The sequence below is a fragment of the Dysidea avara genome, chromosome 1 (genome assembly GCF_963678975.1).
Source record: "Dysidea avara chromosome 1, odDysAvar1.4, whole genome shotgun sequence".
NCBI classification, from domain to species: Eukaryota; Metazoa; Porifera; class Demospongiae; order Dictyoceratida; family Dysideidae; genus Dysidea; species Dysidea avara.
This window is the reverse complement of record NC_089272.1, coordinates 19721823-19747654: the sequence shown is the minus strand read 5'-3', so window position 1 is coordinate 19747654 and position 25832 is coordinate 19721823. Positions and strand designations below refer to the sequence as shown.

Sequence of the window (25832 nt, the reverse complement as noted above, 5' to 3'; positions counted from 1 at the left end):
AAGCTTCCTAGCTTGCTCATTGTATAATTTTGGAGGGGGGGGGGGCTTCAGCCCCCCAAGCACCCCCCTAAATCCGCCCTTGTAATACGTATATCCATGAAACTAAAAGTGACTGGCAGCTAAAGGAGCTATTATCTGATGAGGCCAAGAAATAAAATTAATATTAATGCTAGCAATTTACAATTCTCCTCTACAATGACTATTGAAAAAGGTGCCAAATTACTAGCTAATTAGAGTTAATTAGGAATTTAGCATGACTGCACGAGTCAATGATAAGGACCAATGTTATGCCAATTTTTGTAAAATATAGTTAGTTACCAGCATTAACATTCATTTCTTGGCCTCAGCAGATAATAGCTCCTTTAGTTGCCAGTTACTTTTAGTTTTGTGGAGTCTGTAGACACATCTTTTTGTACAGGCAGCCAAGCTGTTTTTTGCATGGGGTATTGTATCATAAATCAGATATCACTCTTGCTTTTCTAGGCATGTGGCACACACTTAGACTGACCTAAGGGGATACATAGAATCTAAACAATTCATTAAAGTAAATTGGTCTTCATAAAGAGTAGGCCTGAGTCAAATATGCTCAAAATTTTCCCAAAATGCTTTCAGGAATTTCCCACCACCTATTATGCTCTGTCAGTGTTCCCATTATGCTTACATTATGCTTCTAGGTTAGCAGCATTTCTAACAATTTCTTGGAACATTTCAATTAGTGAATGCTTTGCTTATTAGAGTATTTCACTACAAAAGTGATTGTTCTAATAGAGAGTATCTATCCTAGGAGCTATGTACATTGCAGTTGAGTGCTATTGCATTTTTCAGTTTCCACTGACTGCTCTATTAGGGAATATCAATCTATTTTCATAGAATTAAGCTCCATAGTTTGAATTATCCACCTATTATGCTAGCATTATGCTGGCATATTTGACATAGGCCTAATAAACTGGTGGTCTTTGTTAAAAGGTGGTCTATTAAGAAGTGACCACTAGGTAAATTATCTAATTACTGCTCCATTCCAGTCCACCATTTCACTCCACTGAATCCAAACGCTGCCGTGAATTACAACAAGTTCAGTGAAATATTTAAACAGGTGCACAAGTGCTTTAATGGTGACATAGCAAAATATATGTATCAATGGCGATTCTAGACCTGACCTACAGGGGGGGCCCAGTAGGAAACAGCATAACTATTGTTGTTTGGCTATAGTTTAAAGTAGAATTTTCAGGGGGGTCTGGGGGTTGAAGCTGCAGGATTTTTGCAATTTAAAGGCTTGAAAACAACCTAAAATTTGTTCTAAAAACATGAAAAATGTTAAAAATAACAATGCCAATCTATACAGAAACTTTTCCCCAAGATTTTTTAAAAGTTATTTTTTAACAGGGGGGAGGGGGCCTTGGCCCCCCCTTAGAATCGCCTATGATATGTATTCAGTGGCGTAACCAGGAAAAAATTTTACCGAGGCAAAATTTATACACTGAAATAAATGAGAGGGTCAGCTTGACTCAACTGATTCACACACACTTTCAAGCATGGGTGGTACAGCATTTGCAGGTTGACTCTCTGGTTGGATGGTATAAATTGTTTCAGAAGACTCTGAGCATTTTCTACATGTCATAAGTAATGCTTCAGCTTAGTTAATGCTACAGTATATGCATACCATGCTTCAATTATTAGACTAGTGTAATTGCACTCCAAAAACTGAATTAGACTACTCCGGAGATGTTTTGAGTGATCAGGCCACTGTGGACTGCAACGGAGGTCATAGTCATGCACACTACTTTTTTCAGCATTGATCTGATGTAATGTTTTAAGTCACAGATTATCTCTTTGCATGATGTGATGTTCAACTGCATGTGCTAAGCATGTCCAATTTTGAAAATATATGCTTTGAAATGGCATATGGATGCTGCTTTTTTTTAATTGTAACTACTAATACATGATATGTATGATCAATATCAATTGATTAATATAAAATGTAAATGATTTAGACCAAGTAGTATAATGAGAACATTGGCTATAATCTGTACTGAATGTTCTATTAGAGTATATTACTAAGACTGCTCTATTTACTATTAGAGTATCTCGATCTTTTTACAAATTCAAGTAGTTGAAAAGTGATACATCCAAATGATCCAATGTCGGACTGTGTCACCATGGGTTCTGGCCCTGCTTAGTAGATTTAGTACTACAGCCATAGATACTATTGAGTGTGGTACAGTAATGCTGTCTAGTAACGTTCGAGTAGAAAATTTGGCGTGCCAAAACTCGGCCCTGCTCAGCCTGTTCAGTTAAGCATTTTTTTTACCGAGGCAGCTGCCTCGGTTGCCTCAATGGTAGCTACGCCACTGGTATTTCACATGTGACATTAAGATTAATTTTCCAAAAATCCGGTCACAAAATAATATAGAAGCTATTGAGTTCAATTGTGGTATAGCTAAACAATGTATATTGGTTTGTTCATGGCAGAGTAGTTTTTAAATTGAGTTTTATAATTATTATGTATCACTGTATATCATACAGTACAGTAGTACTGTATTAGGGATCATGGAGGTTTGGTCTTTCTTTCCCAAAAATATCATCCAGAAAGCAACCTCACTTTTCCTTCACGACAGCATGGCAGTATTGGTTAGGCATGATCAAGCCCAAAAATGTCTTCAAACTGATCCCAAACCCTTCAAAGGAAAATTAGGAAGATCAGGGATCAAATTTGCCAGGAGAACTGTTGTTTTCCTTAGCAAATTGCTGCAGTGCCAGTTGCAATCGTGCTCTATCAACTTCATCAAAGCAGGCTTTCAGTTCACTGCCGAAAAACAGTTGGCGATCACAAAAAAATCAGCTGGTAAAGGAAATCTTAGTAGTAAGAAAGAAAGACAATTTGGACAAGGTCTTTACATCAATGTGTTAATATTATAAAATAATGTCATAATGGTAATACCCTCCCGCCCGCATCATAATAATTAGAAAGGCTGGATGAGAAACTAATAATCATCGAATAGGGGCCTTAATTAGCTAGCTATAAGGTGTCACTACTAACTCATATACCCATGGTTTTCCTATGAACTCAAATTCACGGGTTATTCATATTTATGACCCTATGAATACTTTCTGTTTCATAGGCTATGAATTTTATGCACCCTATGAATTATATACGAATCATCTCATGAAAACACCATGACTTTAATATGAATTATTATCCCATGACTCCCAGATGAATTGACCATGAAACTACTACCATACTATGGATGAATATGTCATGAACACTATATGAAGTGCACTATGAAATTTACATGAATATATTAATGAAATTTACATGAATATATTAATGAAATTTACATGAATTTAGCAATGAAATTTTCATGAATATCTCATGAACTTATCAATGAAATTTACATGAACATCCTATGAGATACCATAAAAGTGTTCCAGATCTGACATCGTGAAATAATGTCTATGCCGGACAGAAAATGCTATGTTAATCACAAAGCAGCAACTCCAAAACACCTACAAATTGAAGTTCAATGTAATTACAACTTATCATGAATTACAACAGTTGAAAGACATTATACCCATGTCCCATACTACGATAATGGACCACAAATCTGCCATTATGTATTGCTATTATGCACGTATCTTTATTTGAAAGTTCTGGGATCACAGAGTAGCTAACAGCATATAAATATCTAAGTTGATTTGTACACATACTAAACAGTTTCTAACTTATACACCTTATACATAAACAAAATGATATGTAAATTCAAGACTGAAAACATTAAACGCAGACGTACCGGTCCCATTTGTTAATACATATCTAAGTGTGCATGGGCAAAAAAGCAAAAAATAAATAAAACAGCTGAACACTCGTCCTGGAGTACCTATAGCACCCACAAAATAATTATTTGAGGGGCAGGTACCTGTAACCAGAGTAATGGATACAGCTAAGATGTAGCATTTATCCAAAATTAAGCAGAGAAGAAGAGTACTACAGTATTAGCAATAAGCATTAAGGTCCAACTCTGCTCCCAAAACGCTACTCAACAATTCATGACAGCAAAAATTAGCCAGTTCCTCTACTTTAAAGATTATCAAACAAAATTTCTTGAGGGCACACAGGTGACTAAGTGAACATGCGTAGCTGATTAAGTGAACATATCAGATGATTAAGTAAGTTTGTAAACTATAGGTTAATTTTAAAAAGATGTATGTAAATGCTGCAGTGACCACTGTACTGATACATCAAATAGATTTGAATGTGTATCTTGTCATATCCTATGGCTACTTTTTGCTAATTGGAACCATCAAACACAGAATGGAACAATTTGTATTGATTCACCAAACACTTGACACTACTCAGGACATCATGTGTAATTAAATTGGTCTTTGATTCAGGAGTCAGAAATATGGCAATACTGATAACTGAACACGTTAACTTTTCCAATTCTCTCCCTTGGTCTCACCGATGTTGCTGCACTAGCAACATGTAATAAAGCAATGTAGCACTTCCAAAGTGTTCTATGTAGCTCATTCGATCTGGTCTGTCCCATTCCTTAGTGGTAATCCTTGAAAGTTTGTAGCCTAGTGCATCTTAATAATATTTAAATAGGGTGCTAACTTAGTATTAGTAGACAACGTTGCCGCCCTATAGCAGTTAAGCAGCTGAAAACACTGATATAACGTAGCTATGCATGTTCAGTACCATACCATTTACATTCAGAAATGGGCAAACACCTACTATAACTTCATGTACAACTTACTAGAGAAGGCAGGTGAAGGTTGCGATATGAGTGAAATTCCTACATCGCCTCCGCCTTCACTTCAATTTAAGCTTCACCTTTCGCGAGGCTCCCATCTTTATAAACTGTATTAGCACTTCTCTTCCTTGCTTGCTAGTAGAACACTAATTGATAAACAAACGTGGCTTGTTACACACGCTAGTTCTTGTAACAAAACATCGCGCGATAATTAGCATTTCAGGTGAGCCTTGGGACGAACAGCCAGCAATTCCAGACAAAACAAAACCAGCCCCAAGAGTCAAATAGATTCCTTACTATAAACTACACGTTGTAAACTACTTCAATTACTCAACTAAAACTACTAGTACTTTCGCCTTAACCAGAGATAATAGAGGGCGCTCTATTATCTGGTCTAAGTCCTTGTAGGTTAGGTAATCCTAAGGCTTCAGCACATGTTGCTGTTAGACCTTCAGTGCTGGTCACTGTAAAGCACTAATAATAATAATAATAAAATCTATGCCTTAATTTTCACTGTTGCTATGACTGACTGGTTACTAAGCAGTACCGCATGGTGCGCATTAATTAGAGTTACCAACAATTCATGTAGTTTTCGTAGACTGTACTCCGTGCAAGTTATATTCATGGTTATTTCATAGGTTGTACAGAATTTCATGGCATGGCAAATCATCAGTGTGATGTAAATTATCTACTTGTAAAGTTCACGTGCATTTCATAGAGTGCCACCGAGAAGTGATAAAATTGTTTTCATAGGGTTTCCATGGCCATGTAGAATGGAAAAATATTTTCATAGGTAACAAAGCAATTCATGTACTTTTCATAAGGAATGCAGGATCACTGATGTTTCCCTTGTGAGTAAATCCATTTGTATTTCATGCCGGAGTATTGTAATAAATTCATGGGAATTTCCGGACACTATGAATATACTATGAATGCTTTTCAGGGTAAATTCATGTGTAATTCATAAAATTCATAGATTATTCATGGTGGTTTCATGGCTAAAAAAGTTACTAGTGTGTGTACAATGAGTTCAATAATGGAAATAGGTACTGAGACTTTCCGTTTGCATGGCTTCTGTTGATGGTTGGTGGCTGAACAACCCTAACGTAAGCGAATATAATGGACGATATCCACAATGACGTTTTCTGACGTCACAAAACAAAATGGCCGTGCTAGTGTGGGGACTTTGTACAGGGAGGTATTGGGCGAGATAGTGTTTCCCTATGATAGCGTTTATAAATTCGAAAAGGGCGAAGGTGAGGCATATAGTATATAATGCAACACAAATAAGCCTAGTTGTGTCCAAATTTAAAATTTTCGGTCTGCTTTCCTTGTTGGAACGCGTTTTGCATCGTCACGGTGTACTGCTTCTTACCTTTATTATCTCGTGGTTCCAAGTGTAGAAAACTACAGACAACATAGTCTCGTGCCCAGACCCCACCCACTGCGTTGAATAGGGTCTGGTGACATTTGCAGGAGTTTTGGGCCCTACGCCATTTTTCTTTTCTGACCAATCGGACGCCTTGATTCAGGTACAACGCGATTTGATAGGCTGGAACTAGGAAAATGGCCGACTATAACTATGGATACAAATGCGTAAACAATATGGCGTCGGGCCCAAAAACATTGCGTAAGTCACCAGACCCTACTCAAAAAAAAACTCACGTGATTGTGAGTTGCTGCTTGATTCTTTGCTTGGCTTTCAGTCATTAATCTGGTTGATTTTCACGCCAAGCTTGGCGAGTATTATTGATTATTATCTTTCGTTGTTAACTGTTACGGTGCTACTCTCCACTAAGACTAATTTATCCAGTTTTCGCGGCCTGGTGCGCGTCATTTGCAATGTCCACTGAACAAGGAGGGGCGAGTTCTGATGCTTCTGGAACGGGACGCCAGAAACGTCCGAGACCACAGGATTCTAGTAGCAGTATTTGTCCTACTTGTGACGAGGAAGTTTCTGCTGATCACAATGGCGTACAATGTCAATGGTGCCAAGTATGGGAGCACTGCAAGTGTGCGAAGATCAGTCAAGGTGAATACAATATGTTATCCTTAGGGTCTGCTCGAATTATGTTTTTTTGCTGTGACTGTCAGTCCAGCGTTAACCAGGCCTTTGAATTCTTTGATAACATGTATAGTAGACAGAGTCTATTTGACAAGCGGCTTCAGAACATTGAAGATAAATTGGGTAAACTAACTCAAGGCCTGTGTGGCCCTCCTGATGGTGTTGATGTTATTGAGATGTCTTGTGATGACAGTGCTGGAAACAATACAGAACCAACTAGACCTAGTGGTCTTTTACCTAAGATTGACACTGGTGGAATTACCTCTGCTGTTGCCTCAGCAATATCAGAGGAAAAGGAAAGAAATAAGAGGAAGTTAAATTTAATTTTACATAATGTTACTGAACCCAGTTCAGATGATGGTAACTGCAGAAAGAAAGAAGATATTGAGCATGTCTCTAATATCTTCCGGAAAAATTTAGGTGTGACTGTTAAGGTGACCAATGCTGTACGATTGGGTAAAAGAAATAACAAGCCTCGTTTACTGAAAGTTTCTGTTGATTCAGAGCACTCTAAAGCTGCAATTTTGCGCAATAGTACTAAGCTGAGAGGTAAGGATGTGCCTCAGTGTTTGTCAAAGGTTTTTATCACTCCTGACATGACTATTAAAGAAAGGGAAAAGAACAAGCATCTACGAGCTGAACTAGCTGAACTAAACAAGGATGGTAAAAAGTACAAGATAAAAAACGGAAAGATAGTGCAGAGGAACTCTTAGACTGTTCCCTCTGCACTGATAATTATCGGAATGAAGTGTGTGAACCATCCAATAATGCTAACAGTAACCAGTCAATTACATGTCTTTTTTCCAATGCACAAAGTGTTTTGAATAAGCTGCAAGAGTTACAAGCCATTGTGTATCAACACTCACCACAGATTATAGGAATTGCTGAATCCTGGTGCAACAGTGATGTTGGTGACGCTGAGCTTCACCTGCAGGGATATAATTTGTTCCGTGATGATCGCAAATCTGGTATTGGTGGTGGTGTTATGTTTTACATCCATGAAAGATTGCTTGCTGTCCCATGTAAAGTGTTAAATGATGTTGGTTTTGATAACTCTTTGTGGTATACAATTTCCCTGACCAACAATGACAAGCTTTTGGTAGGAGTATTGTATAGGGCTCCATCTTCATCCATTGACAACAATCAAAAATTGTTGTCAATCATCAGTAACCTTTATGAAACATCTTTTTCTCACTTGCTAATAATGGGGGACTTCAATTTTCCATCAATCAATTGGGTAGATCTTGTATGCTCTAGTGGGGAAAACTCCTTGGCCTCTTTGTTCCTGGATGCTGTTCACGACAGTTATTTAGTTCAGCATGTAACAAATTGTACTAGGCATAGACAAGGCCAGCAGTCTTCACTACTTGATTTGGTTTTTTCTTCTGATCCCAACTTTATCGATGAAGTTATTAATTTATCAGGTTTGGGAAGCAGTGACCACGACTGCCTTGTATGGAAATACAAGTGCTATGACATACCACCTCTCTCGAAACCTATAGTTCCCATGTTTAATTATTGAAAAGGTGACTACCAAGGTATGAATGAATACTTCATGGGAATTGACTGGGCAGATCGTATGTGTAGTGATAGCATAGACGATAATTGGGAGGTATTCAAACAGTTGGTGAATGATGCTGCAGTCCAGTTTGTTCCTACCTCTATTCCTAAGGCTAGCAAATCTCCTCCATGGTGGACAAAAAGTATATCTGTAGCAATCAAAGCTAAACATTCTGCTTTCTCTAGATATAGGAGGTCTAGGTCTTGTGCTGACTATGCTAACTACAAGACCAAACGTAATATAGTCAAATGTAAACTTAGAACTGCCCAAAAGTCATACGAACAATCACTTTTAAATAAATTTAAGTCCAACCCAAAAGCCTTCTATTCCTACGTCAAATCTAAACAAAAGGTTAAGCCTAGTATTGGCCCTTTAGAGAAGACTGATGGCTCTTCCACTACCAGTGATGAGGAAATTACTGATGTTCTCAACAGATATTTTGAGTCAACTTTTACTCAAGAAGATCTATCGTATATTCCAGCGCCTCCTTTTAGATATGAAGAATCTATATGTGATGTCAACATATCTGAGTCTATTGTATTGGAGAAATTGAGTACTCTGAAAGATAATAAGGCTCCTGGTCCAGATAGCATCCATTCTTATGTCCTCAAGGCTTGTGCCCATACACTTTGCACTCCTTTAACCATGCTATTCCATCAGTCCTTGACTAGTGGAGATCTCCCATGCGAATGGAAGAAGGCCCACGTAATACCAGTATATAAGAAACGTTCTAAGTTTAAGGCTACCAACTACAGACCAATCAGTCTGACATCTACTGTGGTTAAAATTTTAGAATCTATTATTTGTACAGAGCTATTTGACTTTCTTTTAGAAAATAACATTCTTAACCATCAGCAACATGGTTTTGTGTGCAACAAGTCATGTTTAACTAATTTGTTGGAAACCTTTGAAGACTGGACAAGTGCGGTGGACCAGGGTTATGGGGTTGATGTGGTATACTTGGATTACAGTAAGGCATTTGACTCTGTACCACATCGTAGATTGATTTCTAAACTTGAAGCATACGGTGTGCGTGGAAACTTGTCCCTATGGTTATCCAATTTTCTCACAAATCGTTTTCAGAGAGTAGTGGTTAATGGGTCTCAGTCAGATTGGGTTGATGTTCAGAGTGGAGTACCTCAAGGTTCAGTCTTGGGTCCCTTGTTATTTATACTGTATGTCAACGATGTGCCTGACCTCATTGAGAGTAATTTGAAGATGTTTGCAGATGACACCAAGATATACTCGGTCATTAAATCTTTTCATGACAGCCTTAAACTACAACATGATATCAACAAGTTAATGCAATGGTCAAGTGTTTGGTTGCTTAGATTTAATGCAGCCAAATGCAAAGTAATGCAGATTGGTAACTCTCTTCCTGCATCATACACCATGTACGATGGCACTACAAATGTATCTACTGACCTAGAACTAGTCAACGAGGAGAAGGACCTTGGAGTGTGGTGCACAAGTGATCTCAAGCCATCTCTACACTGCCAAAAAGCTGCAGTCAAGGCTACACAGGTTCTTGGGCTTATTAGGCGATCTTTTAGAATTGACTGTACTGATATGTTTACATTTCTGTATAAGATGTATGTTCGACCGCATTTGGAATATTGTGTGCAGTCTTGGAGTCCGTACTTGGCCAGAGACATCGACACCCTTGAAAAGGTTCAGAGACGTGCAACTAAACACCTTCGCGGATTAGCCCACTTGACTTATGAAAGCCGTCTTGAAATTCTGGATCTCTATTCTCTGTATTGCAGACGTCAAAGGGGTGATATGATTGAAACATATAAGATACTTAAACAACATTATGGCTTGGACCCATCTACATTTTTTACTTTAAATACTGCTACCACCAGGGGCCATTCTCTTAAGCTTTTTAAAGAAAGATCAAGATTACTTGTTAGGCAGAACTTTTTTACAAATAGAATAGTCAATCTATGGAACTCCTTACCTGACTTTATCATTTCAGCACCAACAGTTGCAACCTTCAAGCTGCGCTTGGATAAGTTTTGGAAGCAATCTAGATATGGGCACCTTCAAAGGCCTGCGGCCTAGCCTGGCAAGTTAGCTTGCCTTGGCATCTACAAGCCCATTAAATAATAATAATAATAATAATAATAATAATAATAAACGCAGTGGGTGGGGTCTGGGCACGAGACTACAGACAACATTCATTTCGAATACTGCGTGCTAAAGTCTCTGAAGCCCCCACACTAACACGGCCATTTTGTCAATTATATGACATCGAATTTCGTCATTGCAGATATCGTCCATTACACTCACGAATGCAAGCTGTATTAAGCGCACCATTACGAGTGATCACGTGATGCTAATAAACGGCTGCTTTGGTTCGAGATTAACATTGCTGAGAGATTAATGTGTGAGTTTAGAGGTGTTGTGAGTGCCGGGAGCGAGTGAGATTTTGCTTCAATGCGTGAGACTCACGCAGAATACGTGAGAGTTGAGAGCTCTGGTTCTGGCTTCTTGCATTATACAAGTTGGAATCCTTTCACAAAGAACTGTTTTCAATTGTACTGCAGACAGAGATAATGGCAGAGAAATTTGTCGCCTTCTGTACTAAGTTAGCTGCATGCGGCTACCCAATTTCAAGTAATCTCTGGCCACGCGAGACTATAGGTCTACTAGTTATAGCATTCCTTTCAATTTGAGGGAATTTTTTGATTGGACAATGATAGGTATGGGTAGCTACTGAAATAGTGTATAGGTGGACACAGGTATTTTGTTTACACATAGCTATAACTAGCCGGAAATTGCAAGTGAATAATTATGTTAAAGCCAGTGCAGCAGCCAGGTAAACACGTTTTAGTGGACTTGGTGGCGTGTCGCACATGCTGAATTGTATTAGTCGGGTATGATGAATACCGACGTTTCCAACGATCTGATTCTCTATGATGTCAATCCTGTGGGAGAGGAAATCGGTCGTGGTGCTTATGGGAGAGTTTTTGAGGTAGAATACCAAGGAACGTCCTGTGCCGCCAAAGAGGTGCACGAGCTGTTGTTACAATATTCACAGGGCGAAGATCGCCGCAAAATCGTAGCCGACTTTATTCATGAATGTCAGATATGGAGTACTATACGTCATCCACACATCGTTCAATTCCTAGGTGCGTTGATTGTTAGCTAGGCCAGACAAACTTGATTAATTGTTTCTCGTCCCCTCCCGTATCCCTTTACTGTGGATTTTCTGACCATTTGAACATAGCTCACTTGACATAGCTAGACTTATAAACCTGGGGTTTATAAATCTATGGTGTGAACATTGCGTAGCTACAGCGTATTGTGTATGAGGGGTAGAGTTTAAGAAACTTCGTAGGTCACCTCTGAAATTAATATTTCTGAAAGGTGAAATGTTGCCTCAGTGAAATTTTGTACATATGAAATATGAAAGTTGATACTTTGTACACCACACTCTTCTTGAGGTCTGCGCAATACAACAAATAACAACAATAATAGTCTCGCGTGACTAGACCGCTTTTTTCCGTGTATTAGTCTAATTGGGTGGGGGGAAAGGGTCTGGTGCAACTCAATAGCTGAGCCTGTCTGGGGACGCTAATTGAATAATATTGGCCGCAAAGGAGGCGCCAATGACGCCAGTAAATTCGAGATGGCTTTGATCCGTTTAATATCCTTTAAATGAATCTTAGTTTGCTCCAGTGTCTCTTTTATAAGTTTTTTGCTCATCGTGTAACAAGACTCACAAGGCCAATGAAACGTGATTGCCAGTTTCTCGTTCAGATTTTTGAAAATTTGATGCTGGTGGGCGGTTATCCCAAACATGAAGAATTCTGCCAAAAAACAGTGAGATCTACATTGACTACTCTTGCATTAAATAGCTAAAGTATGTTACCAATCCATATAAGAATATTGATTTTTCCATTAGAGTATAACTGATTGCTCTATTAGAGTAAAAGTGACTGCTCTATTAGAGTAAAAGTGACTGCTCTATTAGAGTATTTCGATCTGAAATACCAATAATAAAATTCCATGCGGGTGTATCAAAAGCATGTGGGTGATGACGCGAAACTTCTAATCAAGTTTCATTGGCCCAACCAGACCAGGAATGTACGAATATTTCCACGTCATCATTGGTGCCTCCTTTGTGGCCAATGTTATTCAATTAGCATTCCCAGTGTCTGGGGATGGCTTAGAAGTAAATAGCTTATGGGAGTTGCACCAGACCCTTTTTTCCCCACCCAATAGATGGAAAAAAGCGGTCTGGCCATGCGAGACTAGAAATTTGACAATTGAACAGCTAAAAAACAGAATAAAAACAAATGTGACAAGAGTTTACGGAATTTTAAGGAATCTATTGTTATGGAAATGTTCTTAAAAGATGAAATATGGGCACTTATATTTCAATATTTGAAATTTTGTAGATGATTTTGGCTTGCTACCTACACCCCTTGATTGCGTATCATACACTGTATATTAGGGATCATGGAGGTTGGGGTTTTTCTGGCCAAAAAATATCACCCTAAAACCAGCTTCACAATACCATTCTGGCGCCTTGGCAGTATTGATTAAGTATAACCAACCAAGCCCAAAAGTGCCTTCAGTACAACCCTAAATGCTTGCAATTGTTACATTTTTTTTGGAAAATGGCTAAAGCTACGGGCTTGATTTTTTTTTTCACTGTTTGACATTGCTTCATCCCGAGACATGCCTTTTGGCATACCACAGTGCATACAATGCATGCATCATGGACTTATAATTACCTTTGTCCTCCCATTTCTTTATGCTGACAACCCATGGTGTCAATTTGCAGTAGCACGATATATGTGTGACGGACTGAAAGCAATTCGTAATGGCCATTACTTTCAAGTCATATAGTTGGGGCACGCAAATCGTCCGTATTTTTTGTGATGGCTGGATTCGTTGCAGAGGCACATCTCCCACTGTTTTTTGTTAGTAGCACTGTGTAACAGGCTGAACATAGCTGAAAATCAAAGCGTAATGGTCACTTCACAGTCAAGTCAGCAATTGACAGTTGGGGCATGCATTCAGATGAAAACATTAAGTCTGGCGCCATCCTTTCTTTTGATGCGGTATATGCAGGTTCACCAGTCATAGTAATTAATGTTACAAAAAGTAAACGGACAAGTATAAGGAATCTTAAGGTGCATTAGGGATCATTTAAAAAAGTAGGGAAACAAGGGAGGTCACCTACACTTGCAGATATACTAGTGAACATTTAATCCCTACTTCAGTCATGGTATAGACTGAAGTAGGGATTAAACAAGGAGGTGACACTCCAGTATACACTGTACTTTGATCTTCGTCCTCGGTCAAAGTGAAAGTCAATAGTGGCTCTAGGGTCTCTTTTCAGTGTTCTTTTAAAAGCATATCTATTATTATACTTATTAAGAAGAAAAAAATTAAAGTTAAGCTAGAAATTTGCAGCCAGTCAAAGGACAAGCACGATTTAGTGTATACCACGATTGATACTTTTAGAATACCGACGTGAACGTAAATTTACAAAAATATACTACAATACAGCCAAAAGTCATGAGTAAATTTTAGTAAAAGTGAAGGGTCAAGGCTTATTTCTCGAGTTTGACCCTTTGACCAAGATCGGAGTACAGGATATATTGGAGTGCCACGCCCTTGATTAAATGTTCACTAGTATATCTGCAGGTGTAGGTGACCTCCTTATTCTCTACTTTTTTCAATGATCCCTAATTGAATATAAAATTCCTAATTTTTCTTTAATTATATTTGTTGCATTATACCATATAGCCTAAATATTTTGAGAGTGGATTTTTTTGCTGATTTTGCAGTTTTTGGGTTACCAGCGAAAATTTTATCCTTGAAATATTTAGGCCTTCATATAATCATAGATATTATATGGGTGCGTAGCATATAATATCTATGATATAATCTAATAGTAATTGTATATCTGTGAATTTTTCATTTTTAGCAACATTACTCAACCTCGAAAAATTTGCCCCTCAAAATATTTTGACTATTCAGTAATCCATGCACTGGGAGACTTATCTATGCAATACATGCTTCAAGTACGTAATGCTCAAACAGACAGCATGCAGGGGCATATCTATCCCAAACATGATGCCTGGGCAAGCTCATTTACTTGTACACCTAGCCCAGTGAACAACCTGTGTGGGTTCATACGTACATCCATCAAATTGTTTTCAAGTGCATGGCATGGCTAACTACAGTTATTAACTCTTATCTGTATGCATATAGAATAGCTCATCAGTCTACAATTGCTCCATACTAGTCTCTAGCTACGATGCATGTATCGATTGTAGGATTGCAGCATCACATGCCACACAAAAAGATACTTCCAACTCATAGTGAACAATACTACTGAACCAATAGATTTCATGCACTGACTTGTACTTGTGCGGATCACAAAATCGTCATGACATTATTTCATCTATGTACTCAGTAGGGGCATCAATTCCCTGCAACCACCTGCCAACTCTACCACGCCCTGCTGAGTGGTCCTACAAAGTATCATCAGCACTTCTCTCACTAGTCTCACGTAGCCAGACTGCATTTTTCTCCTATGGCACTTATCGATTGGAAATTATAAGCACCTACTCGAAAAAGGGTTTGGTCCAGTTTGCACCCTTTTTTGAACAGGCACTTATAATTTCCAGTTGATAAGCGCTGTGGAAGAAAAAGCGGTCTGGCCACACAAGACTATTCTCTTACATTATTCCCTTGGCATTCCTTATTCGTAGTTGTATCACAATAAATCCGGGCACTGATTATTCAGCAATAGACCTCTACCTGTTGAAGTCAAGTAGCAAAACAGCTAGCTAGTCGTCTTGAATATTTTCCACTTCACGCGGTCTATATACAAACTATCATCACTTCGATGAGACTACAAATTGGCACTATTCATTTTGAGTCACATGAAAATACACTGTTCACAATTTTTACTTACGATTCTATCTACTAGGGAACCGTTGACTGTAGCGAATGCTTGCAGCGAATGCTTGCATGGAAAATAAGCGCTGCGCTTTTAATTAAGAGTCTAATACAGTAATAGCCCGTAGATTATGAGTTACTATTAATAATATTTAAATCTGAAAAACGGAGATGTGCCCTGTCTGCCATGCCAGTAGGCCTCAGGGAATTATGCCTGTATAATTTTTAGCATAATGACGTGTTAAAAGAATTAGGAATTATTCTGGAATTTTGAAGTGATTTAAGAGCATATATAAGTGGCATAATATACTATTTCATGTAAGTCAAGATCAAGACACTCTAATAGAGCAGTCAATAGAACCGTCAGCGGAATAATCTTTACTCTATTGCGGTAGTAACTAAGTATCTTGCCAGCTAAAAGATAGCTTTCCTGTCTAATAGAATAGGATAACTACTACTCCAAAATCTTTCTAAACATTATAAATTGCAAAAGTTGAATAACTTTTATGAAAACTGGGAATAATTTTGAGAATAATGAGTTCATTTTGGGCATAATAAAAGCATAATGATAACTTTTTGGAGAAATTTGGAATAGAATAATGATGAACATTTGGAGCATAATTCCCTGAGGCCTACACACCAGAAGATTTTCTGATGCCTGGGCAAGGTGAGTTGATGCCTCAGCAAATTCCGAGGTGTAGATACGCCACTGACGGACAGAAAATCCACAGTATTAAACCCAACCGCCTTAATTTCATTATTGCTGCTATCAATATGTACAGTACGTGCCAGGGTACATATACGTGGACACGTATCTTTATACTAAGATAAGTTTTCCAATATAAAAATTCAACATCTTCAAAATAATTTGCTAACTGCTGTTACATGTTGGACTAACTTTCACTTGAATACAGCTGCAGTGCCGATAAATTCCATTGTCTTCTTGGGGTAGAAATCGATCGAAATATCTGAAAAATCTGAGATTATGAGCTGTAACTATCAGAAACCTTGTGCAATACTGGAGTTCAATCTTCCTCTGTAAGTACACCTTCACTTAAAAGCAGTCACTGCTTGAAGGTTCTTAGTTTACTGATTTGTTAAGCTGCTTTACTGTAGTTGTACCCATAGTAAAGTGTCAGTAACTTTTAGTATACGGAACATAATTGTTTTACCAAGTTTTAAACTTTCAGTAAAACATCGGTGAATGCAGGTTTACTGAAAAACTACTAAAATACCAAACAACTAACTGTTCCATATACTGGGGATATACGACTCTAGTAAACAAAGACATTTCAAGCAGTGTGTAGTACTGCACAGTGCAGTGCTATGACAACTGTGATCTTATCCTTAGATTGCATGCCCAGTAATACAGTGTACCATTACTGACCACACACAAGCCTAGTCACATGAGCCTGATTGAATAAGCTAAGAGCTTTTGTAACTGAATTGCAGTGATGACAACCTTGCTATTAGTTATACTTTATGGATCACACAGTTGTTTTACACCAAGATATCTATTTTTAAGCAGTTAAGTGGACAAGTTGTGTAGTCAAAGTGCAATTTCCGGCAAAATTTTCCCTATATAGTGCTCACCCAGTTGGTTAGAGGTGTTCAACCTTAACCATATGTATGTGACTTCTTTGTCGATGGATGATTACTACTGTGGTGTGAGGAAGTTTGGGGTAGCTATCATTCGTCTGGTGTCCGTAAATGAAAACCCATTTTTGGAACCCAAAATCGTGCTCAAATGATGTAGCGATAGGAAACTTTTTTTCAAACAGGATTGTCAATCTTTGGAACCCTCTACCTGACACTATCATTTCAGCACCTACAGTAGCAACATTCAAAGAGCAACTTGATGGAAAAAATCAAGATATGGGCACACACAAAGGCCTGCAGCCTAGCCTGGCAATATTCATTGCCTAGGCATCTCAGCCCATTACATATAATAATAAACCTACTTCACCAATCAAACTACCAATGCTTTTAGGTGAAGGTTTACTCACAGAGGAAGGTTGAACTCCAGTATTGTGATAAAGGATAAAGGCTTCTGAGAGTTACAGCTTGTAATCTCGGATTTTGCACATATTTCATTCGATTTCTACCCCCAAGAAGGCAATGGAATTTATCGGCACTGCAGCTGTATTCAAGTGAGAGTTAGTCCAACATGTAACAGCAGTTACCAAATTATTTTGAAGATGTAGAATTTTTACATTGGAAACCCTAGCTAAGAATGCTGGCTTTTGTTTTAGCTACAGCACAGCAAATGTCACTTGCACCTTAAAAACAGTGGTAACGTATGTACTATAAGGCTTTGGCTAATCTTTGTAGTAACAGACACCTTGATTCAGAGTATAATGAATAATAAAAAAATTACTTCCTGCCCATATGGAAATCATAGGCCAACTTTTTGTGGATGAGAAACAAGTACTCAAGTTTACCTGGTGGCCTACAGGCTGTATGTACTGTATGTATACCAGTGTGTAATGCACCTATCAATGTGAAGCCCCCCTCCAGGCATAGGTGGGGATTGTACTTCAATGCCAATGATCATGCCAGATTGTATCTGCCAAAGGATTTTGAAATACTTCTCATGAGCGGGCATTTGTTAATGTGAGGGCATTAAATCCCCTGGATAAAAGTCACTTCAATCAGTCTTTGTCTAGTTGTTACCATAAGAATGAGAAGAAGAGAGGATATGATGAACGTGTCCAAATGTTGAGCATGGTACTTTTGCACTTCTTGTTTTTTCTGTTGCTGGGGGCATGGGACCAAAAGCCACAACCTTCTACAAATGATTGGCTTCTTTGTTATCAGATAAATTGCATCAAACTTACAATCTAACCATTCGTTGGCTTCGTTGCAGCTTAAATTTTCCCCTTTTGTGATTCATGATCATGTGCTTGAGAGGTGCACGTTCTTCTGGCAAACCACAGCTGGCTGCCAGTGATATTTCCCTGGCAGTTAGTAAGGCCAGGCTTTAAGTGACCGCTATGTGTATTTTTGTCTTTCTTTTATTGTTGAAAATTTACTTTTAGAATTTGTGCATCTTTTGCTGGAATTTGGCCCCACAGGTAGAGATTTTGTTTTATACATATTTCCATGGAATTTTGAATAAAATTAAGATCATGTGCAGCACACTGTTTTGGCAGACCATGGCGATTGCACAAGCCTATGATTTAACATGGATGCTATACACTGAAATTCCCCATGGTGGTGGATATATCTAACACGGTACATTGTAGAAATATTTTGCCTGAAGGGTGAGTCTTTTGTGCTATCTATTGTGAAAATCCCCAGGAAGAGTGGGGCTTTGTATTTATAGGTGCATAACAGAGGAGGTGGGACATGTGTGCATGTGCTTACTTTAATTGCATAATTAGTATTTGGGATTTCACATGAGTTTCAATCAAGTCATAATACCAAACCAACCAACAATGGTGTTCACTGGGGCTTAGTGGATATTTAGCTTTACATAAACTTCAAGGATATGTACTTTGTTTTGTAAGGGCCCTCGGATTTCTTTACAAGATAGTGTAAAATCACTGTTTCACATGCCTAATAGGGGCTCTTTTACAACAAAGTACATTTTCTTGAAGCTTAATTGAAGGATGTACTGAGCCCTGGTTAACTTCAGTGTTTGCTGGTTTCATATTACGACTATTGAAACTCTTGAAAAATTCCAAATTCTAATAATTATGCAATTAAAGTGATCGACACACGTGCATGTTAGCTACCCCATCAGTGGGTGCATAACGTTGAGTTAATGCTATTGTGTAGGAGCAGTGTTGGGAGTAACACGCTACTTATGTAACGCGTTACGTAATATTATTACTTTTGTGGTAAAAAAGTAATATAACGAAATACGCTATGAAAACAGGTAATATAATGCAAGATACTTTACTTACAAACGTAACGCGTTACCTAAGTAATATAATTACTGTAACGAGTCTAATATGACGTAATATTATTATTAAAAGTAACGAAGTTACTAATCTCGTTAGTAATCCTCTGAGTAACGCCTAACCACAACGAAGTAACGAGGCCTACTGAATGAAGCTTATTCACTAGCTTCTTACTTATAACCAAGATTTGCACATTGTCCAACAACGCAATCATGTCACGTGATAAGGTGGTAGTTTCACACGTGACAGCTTAACGCTGTGGACACAAAGTAATATAATATGTAATATTATTACAGTTACTTTATTTTATGGGTAATATGTAACTGTAACTAAATAGTTCTGTTGCAAGTAATATGTAATATGTAACTAGTTACTTTTACAAAGTAACTTGCCCAACACTGTATAGGAGTATACTATCACTCCAACGACGAATACAGGTTGCCTGTTATGGTAATGGAGAAGATGCAACACAGCCTGAGGAGTTTAGTGGAGAAGTATGCCCAGATACCATTAAATGTGAAGCTCTGTATACTAGATGAAGTGTGTCTTGGATTAAGATACCTCCACAGCAGAAATCCACCAATTGTGCATCGTGACCTTACTCCTAATAACATATTGTTAAGCAGCCGTCTAGAAGCTAAGATAACTGATCTAGGTGTTGCAAAGGTGATGCAGACTGACAACAAAATGACAATGACGAAAATTCCTGGAACACCAGGGTTTATGCCTCCTGAGGCCCTTACTAAAAGACCACTCTATGGTCCTCCACTGGATATCTTCTCCTTTGGAGGAGTGATGCTTAATGCTATTACTCAGCAGTGGCCTGAGCCTACTGACCGAGAACAGCTCAACACTGCTACTGGCCGATGGGAATTAGTATCAGAGGTAATCAGACGTCAAAACTACATCAATATGTTCACTGGGAATGCTAGAGGATTAATATCATTAGTGACATCATGTTTGAATGATAACCCAGTGGAACGTCCCTTAGTAATGCAAGTTTCCATTGACATTAAGAAGGCAAAAGACACCTGTAGTCAGATGACTGACCGTGATGGAATGAGCCCCATTGTGTGGTGGGCTGAGGTGTCTGGTCAGTATCAACAGGTATGTCAGGATATAGAATAATAATATTATGATATGATTATGTTCTGATATTACCATGAATGTTTAGTTGAACTGTCACACCAAAGCTAGTATCCCTAAAACTAAACCTAGTGAGTTACAAATTTGAAATGATGCCAAATATAATCTGCTGGCCATTCAAAATACCCTTCTCCTTAGCATGTTTAGCTTTAGTACAATCTATGAGTTTATTTTCACATACCATATTTCCTTAAAATCTTGCCTCCCTTAATTATAAATGGCTTCTGTGCTAGCTATTATGAGCTAAAGAATCATCAATGTGAGTGAATTGATTGCAGGGGGATTTTCGTATTGTTCTTTGTTTGTAATACTGTACAATGATCAAAACACAGTTAGAATAGTTACTTTACTTGTCATTCAGGGTACACATTCGGTCATGCATAAGTGTTACAAAAGTAAACAAACAAGTGTAAGGAAAATTTAGAAATTTTATAGGAATCATAGAAATAACAGGACGGTTGCCTACTATACTAGTGGTCATTTAATCCCTGCTTTGGTCATAGCTATACTATTGACAGGCTGTATATCACTGAATGTGCACTATAGTATAGGTGTAGGTGACTTCCCTTGTTTCATTGCTCTTTATTTTTATGATCCCTACATCCTTCTACTTGTTTATATAGTTGTATAGTGTATATCTGAGTACAAGTAGTAATAGAAAGCTGGAAAAGAAAATCTTTTTAAATGAAACAGCTTAGAAGAGCATACTATATAAAAAGAGCTGCTGGAAGAAAAGCATGCACCATTTAGGCAAACATTGTAACAACCGTACTGAGAAATACTGTAAGATCCGTATTGCAGTATCAATATAATTTACAGTCATTGCTGTATTCTGTAAACATTAGAAGTTGACAGTCTCATATCTCCAACAGTCATCACAGGTTATCACATGCTAAAAATATAGTAGCATAAGTGTCTAATCAAGGAAATATAGTGTATAGAAACTCTACATTATGTGACTGGCTAAGAGGAAACTGGTCGTATTTGCAAATTGTATATATTTTGCTATATAAATGTGTTGAAGTACACTAGGTAAAAATACACATGCTATGTAAAAATGTTACAGTAATCGTTTTGGTATACTTTGAAACAAAGCTCAAATTAGCTTCTTTTTTTTAAAAATGCTCACTGTTCCAATGATGCAATACATATATGTGACCGGATTTGCGAAAAGGGGTCTTCTACACACATCCAATTTACCAACTTTGACAATCCATAACTTTAGATTTGAAAAAGCTAATGACTTGAAATTTGGTCAGCAATGAGTACCAACATAGCGTAATGCATTTAGACATATAAGTAACTTGAACACTAAGTTATGGTCTTCCAAGTTCATAGAATTGGATGTGTGTGTGGAAGACCCTTTTTCACAAATCCGGTCACATATACAGTTAATGCAGAGTCACAATAAATCTTTGTATGTCTTGTTACTCTTGTATAGCAGTCCTTCATCCATTCCTATTGCCTTGCAATAAAATACTTGATCGAATTGATTTCCATAGGTTAATCAAGTACTGCCTGCCAGCTATGATTAAAACGATCCAATGTGTGGAAGTTACATGGGTTCTGAAAGCGTAAGTGACCAGCTGGATCAAAACCATGTAATAATCTAATTTGAGACTTAAACTTAGGAAAAATATGATTGCAGATTGCCACAGCCCTCTCCAGCCAGGAGGCAACAAGTAAGACCTAAAATTGAAGCATTCCAACAAATACTCAAAGACAGAAATGTAAATCCACGCTTGTTCTCAACACGAGCTTGGAACCGATCTAGACGATTAAGGTGAGTCAATGCTGCTCCAGAATAGAGAATAGAGCCATATTCCAATACTTGGCGAATCCAGGATTAATAAAGGGTGGCAATTCCCTGACTTCCAAATAAAAATGGCCCAAGCATTGCTTCCTATGACTTATAATAGTGCCTATCAATATGTTTCTGCCAGGTAAGAAAAGAGTCAATTATAAATCCAAGGACCTTAACTGAGGACACTTCAGGGATGCAAACAGCATTAATTTTGAAAATATAGGAGGATGATTGGAGATGTCTGATTTCTAGGAAACCACTAATGAAATGGTCTTTGATAGAGCAAATTATATAACATTTGATTCATGGAGAGTAGAAACTCTTTATTTCGTGTATGTACAACAAAAGGCTCATTAATAATGGGAACTTATTTATGATGTGGTAGAAATAAAAGTTTACCGCTGTCATGTTTTTTGTGGAATGGCCTTCTTCTTTGTTCACAAAGTGGAGTATAATGAAAGCACTATACCTTGGTGGATTTGTCAGTTCATGGTGAACTGACTGTTTTAATCATGAATTGTGATACTGTAAGTGCATGCATTTGCTGTATTGCTGTACAAATCGTATTTCAATTGTCTAGCTATAGCTCCAAGACTGTGAATCATAAAAGGCTGAAACTTTGGTTATCCATTCGTTTTTTACTTAAACAACAGAGAAGCAATAAAATGTAGAATGTGCAAAAATTACTGGGTTTTGCTCAGCCAGTCACATATTGACTTTTTATTTGCAAATTACTGCTACACTACCAAATGTGATGTGTATCATGCCTGTAGGATGCCAACATGCTGGTAAATGAAGGGAAGATGCTCCAACCACCTATTACCCCTCAGTCTAAACCAGTAGTGCCTGCACCCCTTACATCACCTCCACTTCCTTCAATCACTAACAAAGACACTTCAATGGTACGTGAGTGAAGAAATTGTCATGCACGTCTACACTTACGAATAATAGTCTAAACAAATAATTACAGCTTTTGTAACTACACTGTATTTGTGTATCATTAAATAATATTTTGTTTTGCTATCACAAAGTAAACCATCACATTTCATGGTAATGTATACGTATATGTTTCAGATCACCAGTACACCATATATATGACATCATCTGTTCTGTCTTACTCAGTAATAATCAATAAAATTACTGAGTAAGACAGAACAGATGTCATATATATGGTGTACTGGTGATCTGAAACATATACGTATACATTACCATGAAATGTGATGGTTTCCAGAGACCCATGGATCAGTTAAAATAAAGTTATCATAACGTGTCATACATAATAGTTGTAACATGGGCATGAGAGATTTGCCTGATATGTATGCCTGACAGCCCAAGGGCCACGGGTCCAAGGGCAGAGGGCATACATATCAGGCAAAAGCCTGAATGCCCTGTGTTACAGCTAATATGTCACACTTCTGATCCATAGCAGGCTAATAGCCTATGCATGTGGCCAGACCAGATGATCAATCACCCAAGAGTGTAACCACTAGATAAACATATACATGCCTGAAAGATTTGATTATGGATTAGCAGCTGGTATGTTCTGGCTACATTTAGCTATGATGAACAGACAAATCCTAGAGATATCATGGAAAATTTGGTTATGGAGTTTAATGTTTTAATCAGTGATGTTGAATTGTTTATGGAATAATTACGGAGTTTACTAAAAGCTTAGATGGGTATGTTTGCTTGTAGAGTGGTTATTTCATGTAGAGTGGTAATTTCATGTTATCAGCAATGTGGGTGTGGTCCATGCCATATTCAAAAATGTGCGGAAACGCTTGCACCAGCACTAGTTCTCACCTTAGTCCAATGCTTTTCAACTTGTAGGATAGCGAGGACAACAAAACACTTTCTTTCTGAGTGGTTTTCAAAATCAAAGTCATGCATATACTAATCACATGAGTATTAATCAATCCCCACAATAAGTTTTGTCCTTAATACTATAATTGCTGCCCAGTTGTAGCCATTGTTATATTCAGACATAGCCCGGGCAAGTCACCGACTGGGCTACATTGCGAATCTAGGCCAGGTGGCTCCTGAGATGTGAAAGTGATACATGTTATGTCCACTTGCATCATATGAGAAAGCTATAATTGGTTGTTTATATAATAATGGTATGCAATTCTACAATTAGGAACAATCAAATCAGCACCCTGAAACAAATTTAAATGATGAAACAGTGGAGATAAAATGGCAAGAAGGAGCCCCTTCACCAGTTGGCAGTGCAGTCAACATTCTAGCATTACATAAGGGGAAAATTTACATGGGAGGAGGAAATGAGGATGAATTAAAACCATCATACAGAATTGATGTGTATGACCCAACTAAAAACTTGTGGAGCCCTTCTCCCATCATTACACCAAGCTATTGGTTTGCTATGACCACTCTCAATGACAGATTAGTTATTGCAGGTGGAAAGTCTAGATGTAGTGAAGTCACCAATGAAGTGTTCTCATTAGATGACAATCGGTTGATCTTAACAGAGTACACAAGGATGGTTACACCAAAGAGTAATGCAGCAGCTGCTGGTTATCGTGGAATTTTGATACTTGCAGGAGGCAAGGACAACAAGGGAAAAGTTTTAGCCTCTACAGAACTGTTTGACAGTGTTACTAGACAATGGTACACTAGTGATGATTTACTGGTGCCTCACTGGGGACTGCAGTCAGTGATAGTGGATAATGTTCTCTACCTGTTAGGGGGAATCAACCAAAACGATGCCTCTAAAAGTATATTTACTGCTCCACTAGACACCTTGCTATCCCACAAGCTGAAATGGAGCCACCATAAAGACTTTGTGTGGCGGCGCTCATCTCCTATCAGCTTTGAAGATAGGTGTTTACTGTTACTAGGAGGCTGGAAGGAAAGAGGAGATTATACTCTATACAGTGCAGAAGTTCACATGTTTAGTAAAGTAAGTCAGCGCTGGAAAGTAATTGGAGAGATGCTTTCACCAAGATGTGGACCAGCTACTCTAGGTATACCTGATCATAAAATAGTTGTAATAGGAGGAGTAGATCTTATGGGAAGCTATACTAACACTGTATGGATAGGTTCATGTGAATCATTCTACACATACAATGTATATGCTGCTACGTACTAATACCATGAAATTTCTTTAAACTTAAAAGTAGTTGTTGTATTTGTACTTGTAGAACTTTACTATATATTTTATTTGTCTGCATAAAATTATTTTATTTGCAAAATATAGGCAAGTATTAGCTACACATGAATGATATATCATCATCATAAGTCTTAGAGTTATAAATATTTCAGAAGGTTTGGTTTCTCATATCAATGCTGCTTGACCAGTTTTCTCTTTAGAACAGCTATTTTTGCAGCTCAACTTTTTGTAACACATAATCCCATAATTAAACTCACCAATTGGCCTTTATCTTAGCTAGTAGATGTGAGACAACTCAACGGTCTACTTCAACAATTAATGACTGCATTAGATCATTGCAACACTTCGACTGCATTAGATCATTGCAACACTTCATAAACTGTAATCTGTGTATGCGGTTGCAATCATTGTGTTAAGATACGAATTCCAAAAACAACAACAAAAAAACCAGAACAGTGGTGACTTCAGCTTCTGCCATTCATCTTTTGGCAACGTGCACAACAGCTAGCTGCTATCCTACTAGGAAGCCAGATTTAAACCTGTTGA

At 37.9% G+C, this 25832-nt stretch overlaps 1 protein-coding gene across 1 annotated transcript; it reads left to right on the top strand.

Annotated features, from left to right (window-relative positions):
* The first annotated feature begins 11176 nt into the window (after window positions 1–11176).
* On the top strand, window positions 11177–25382 carry LOC136248948 (uncharacterized). Its single transcript, XM_066040822.1, has 4 exons — window positions 11177–11511; window positions 19616–20316; window positions 22933–23061; window positions 24297–25382. Exons 1-4 carry the CDS (start codon window positions 11259–11261, stop codon window positions 25263–25265), a joined length of 2052 nt encoding a protein of 683 aa, XP_065896894.1. The 5' UTR covers window positions 11177–11258; the 3' UTR covers window positions 25266–25382.
* Window positions 25383–25832: the final 450 nt, after the last annotated feature.

What these genes read in the sequence shown, in the direction of transcription:
- LOC136248948 (XM_066040822.1), top strand. Translation starts at nt 11,259, where the DNA reads ATGATGAATACCGACGTTTCCAACGATCTGATTCTCTATGATGTCAAT. An exon ending in ACACATCGTTCAATTCCTAG is followed by an intron (nt 11,512 to 19,615) that starts GTGCGTTGATTG and finishes AACACTGTATAG; the next exon opens with GAGTATACTATCACTCCAAC. An exon ending in CTAACAAAGACACTTCAATG is followed by an intron (nt 23,062 to 24,296) that starts GTACGTGAGTGA and finishes TTCTACAATTAG; the next exon opens with GAACAATCAAATCAGCACCC.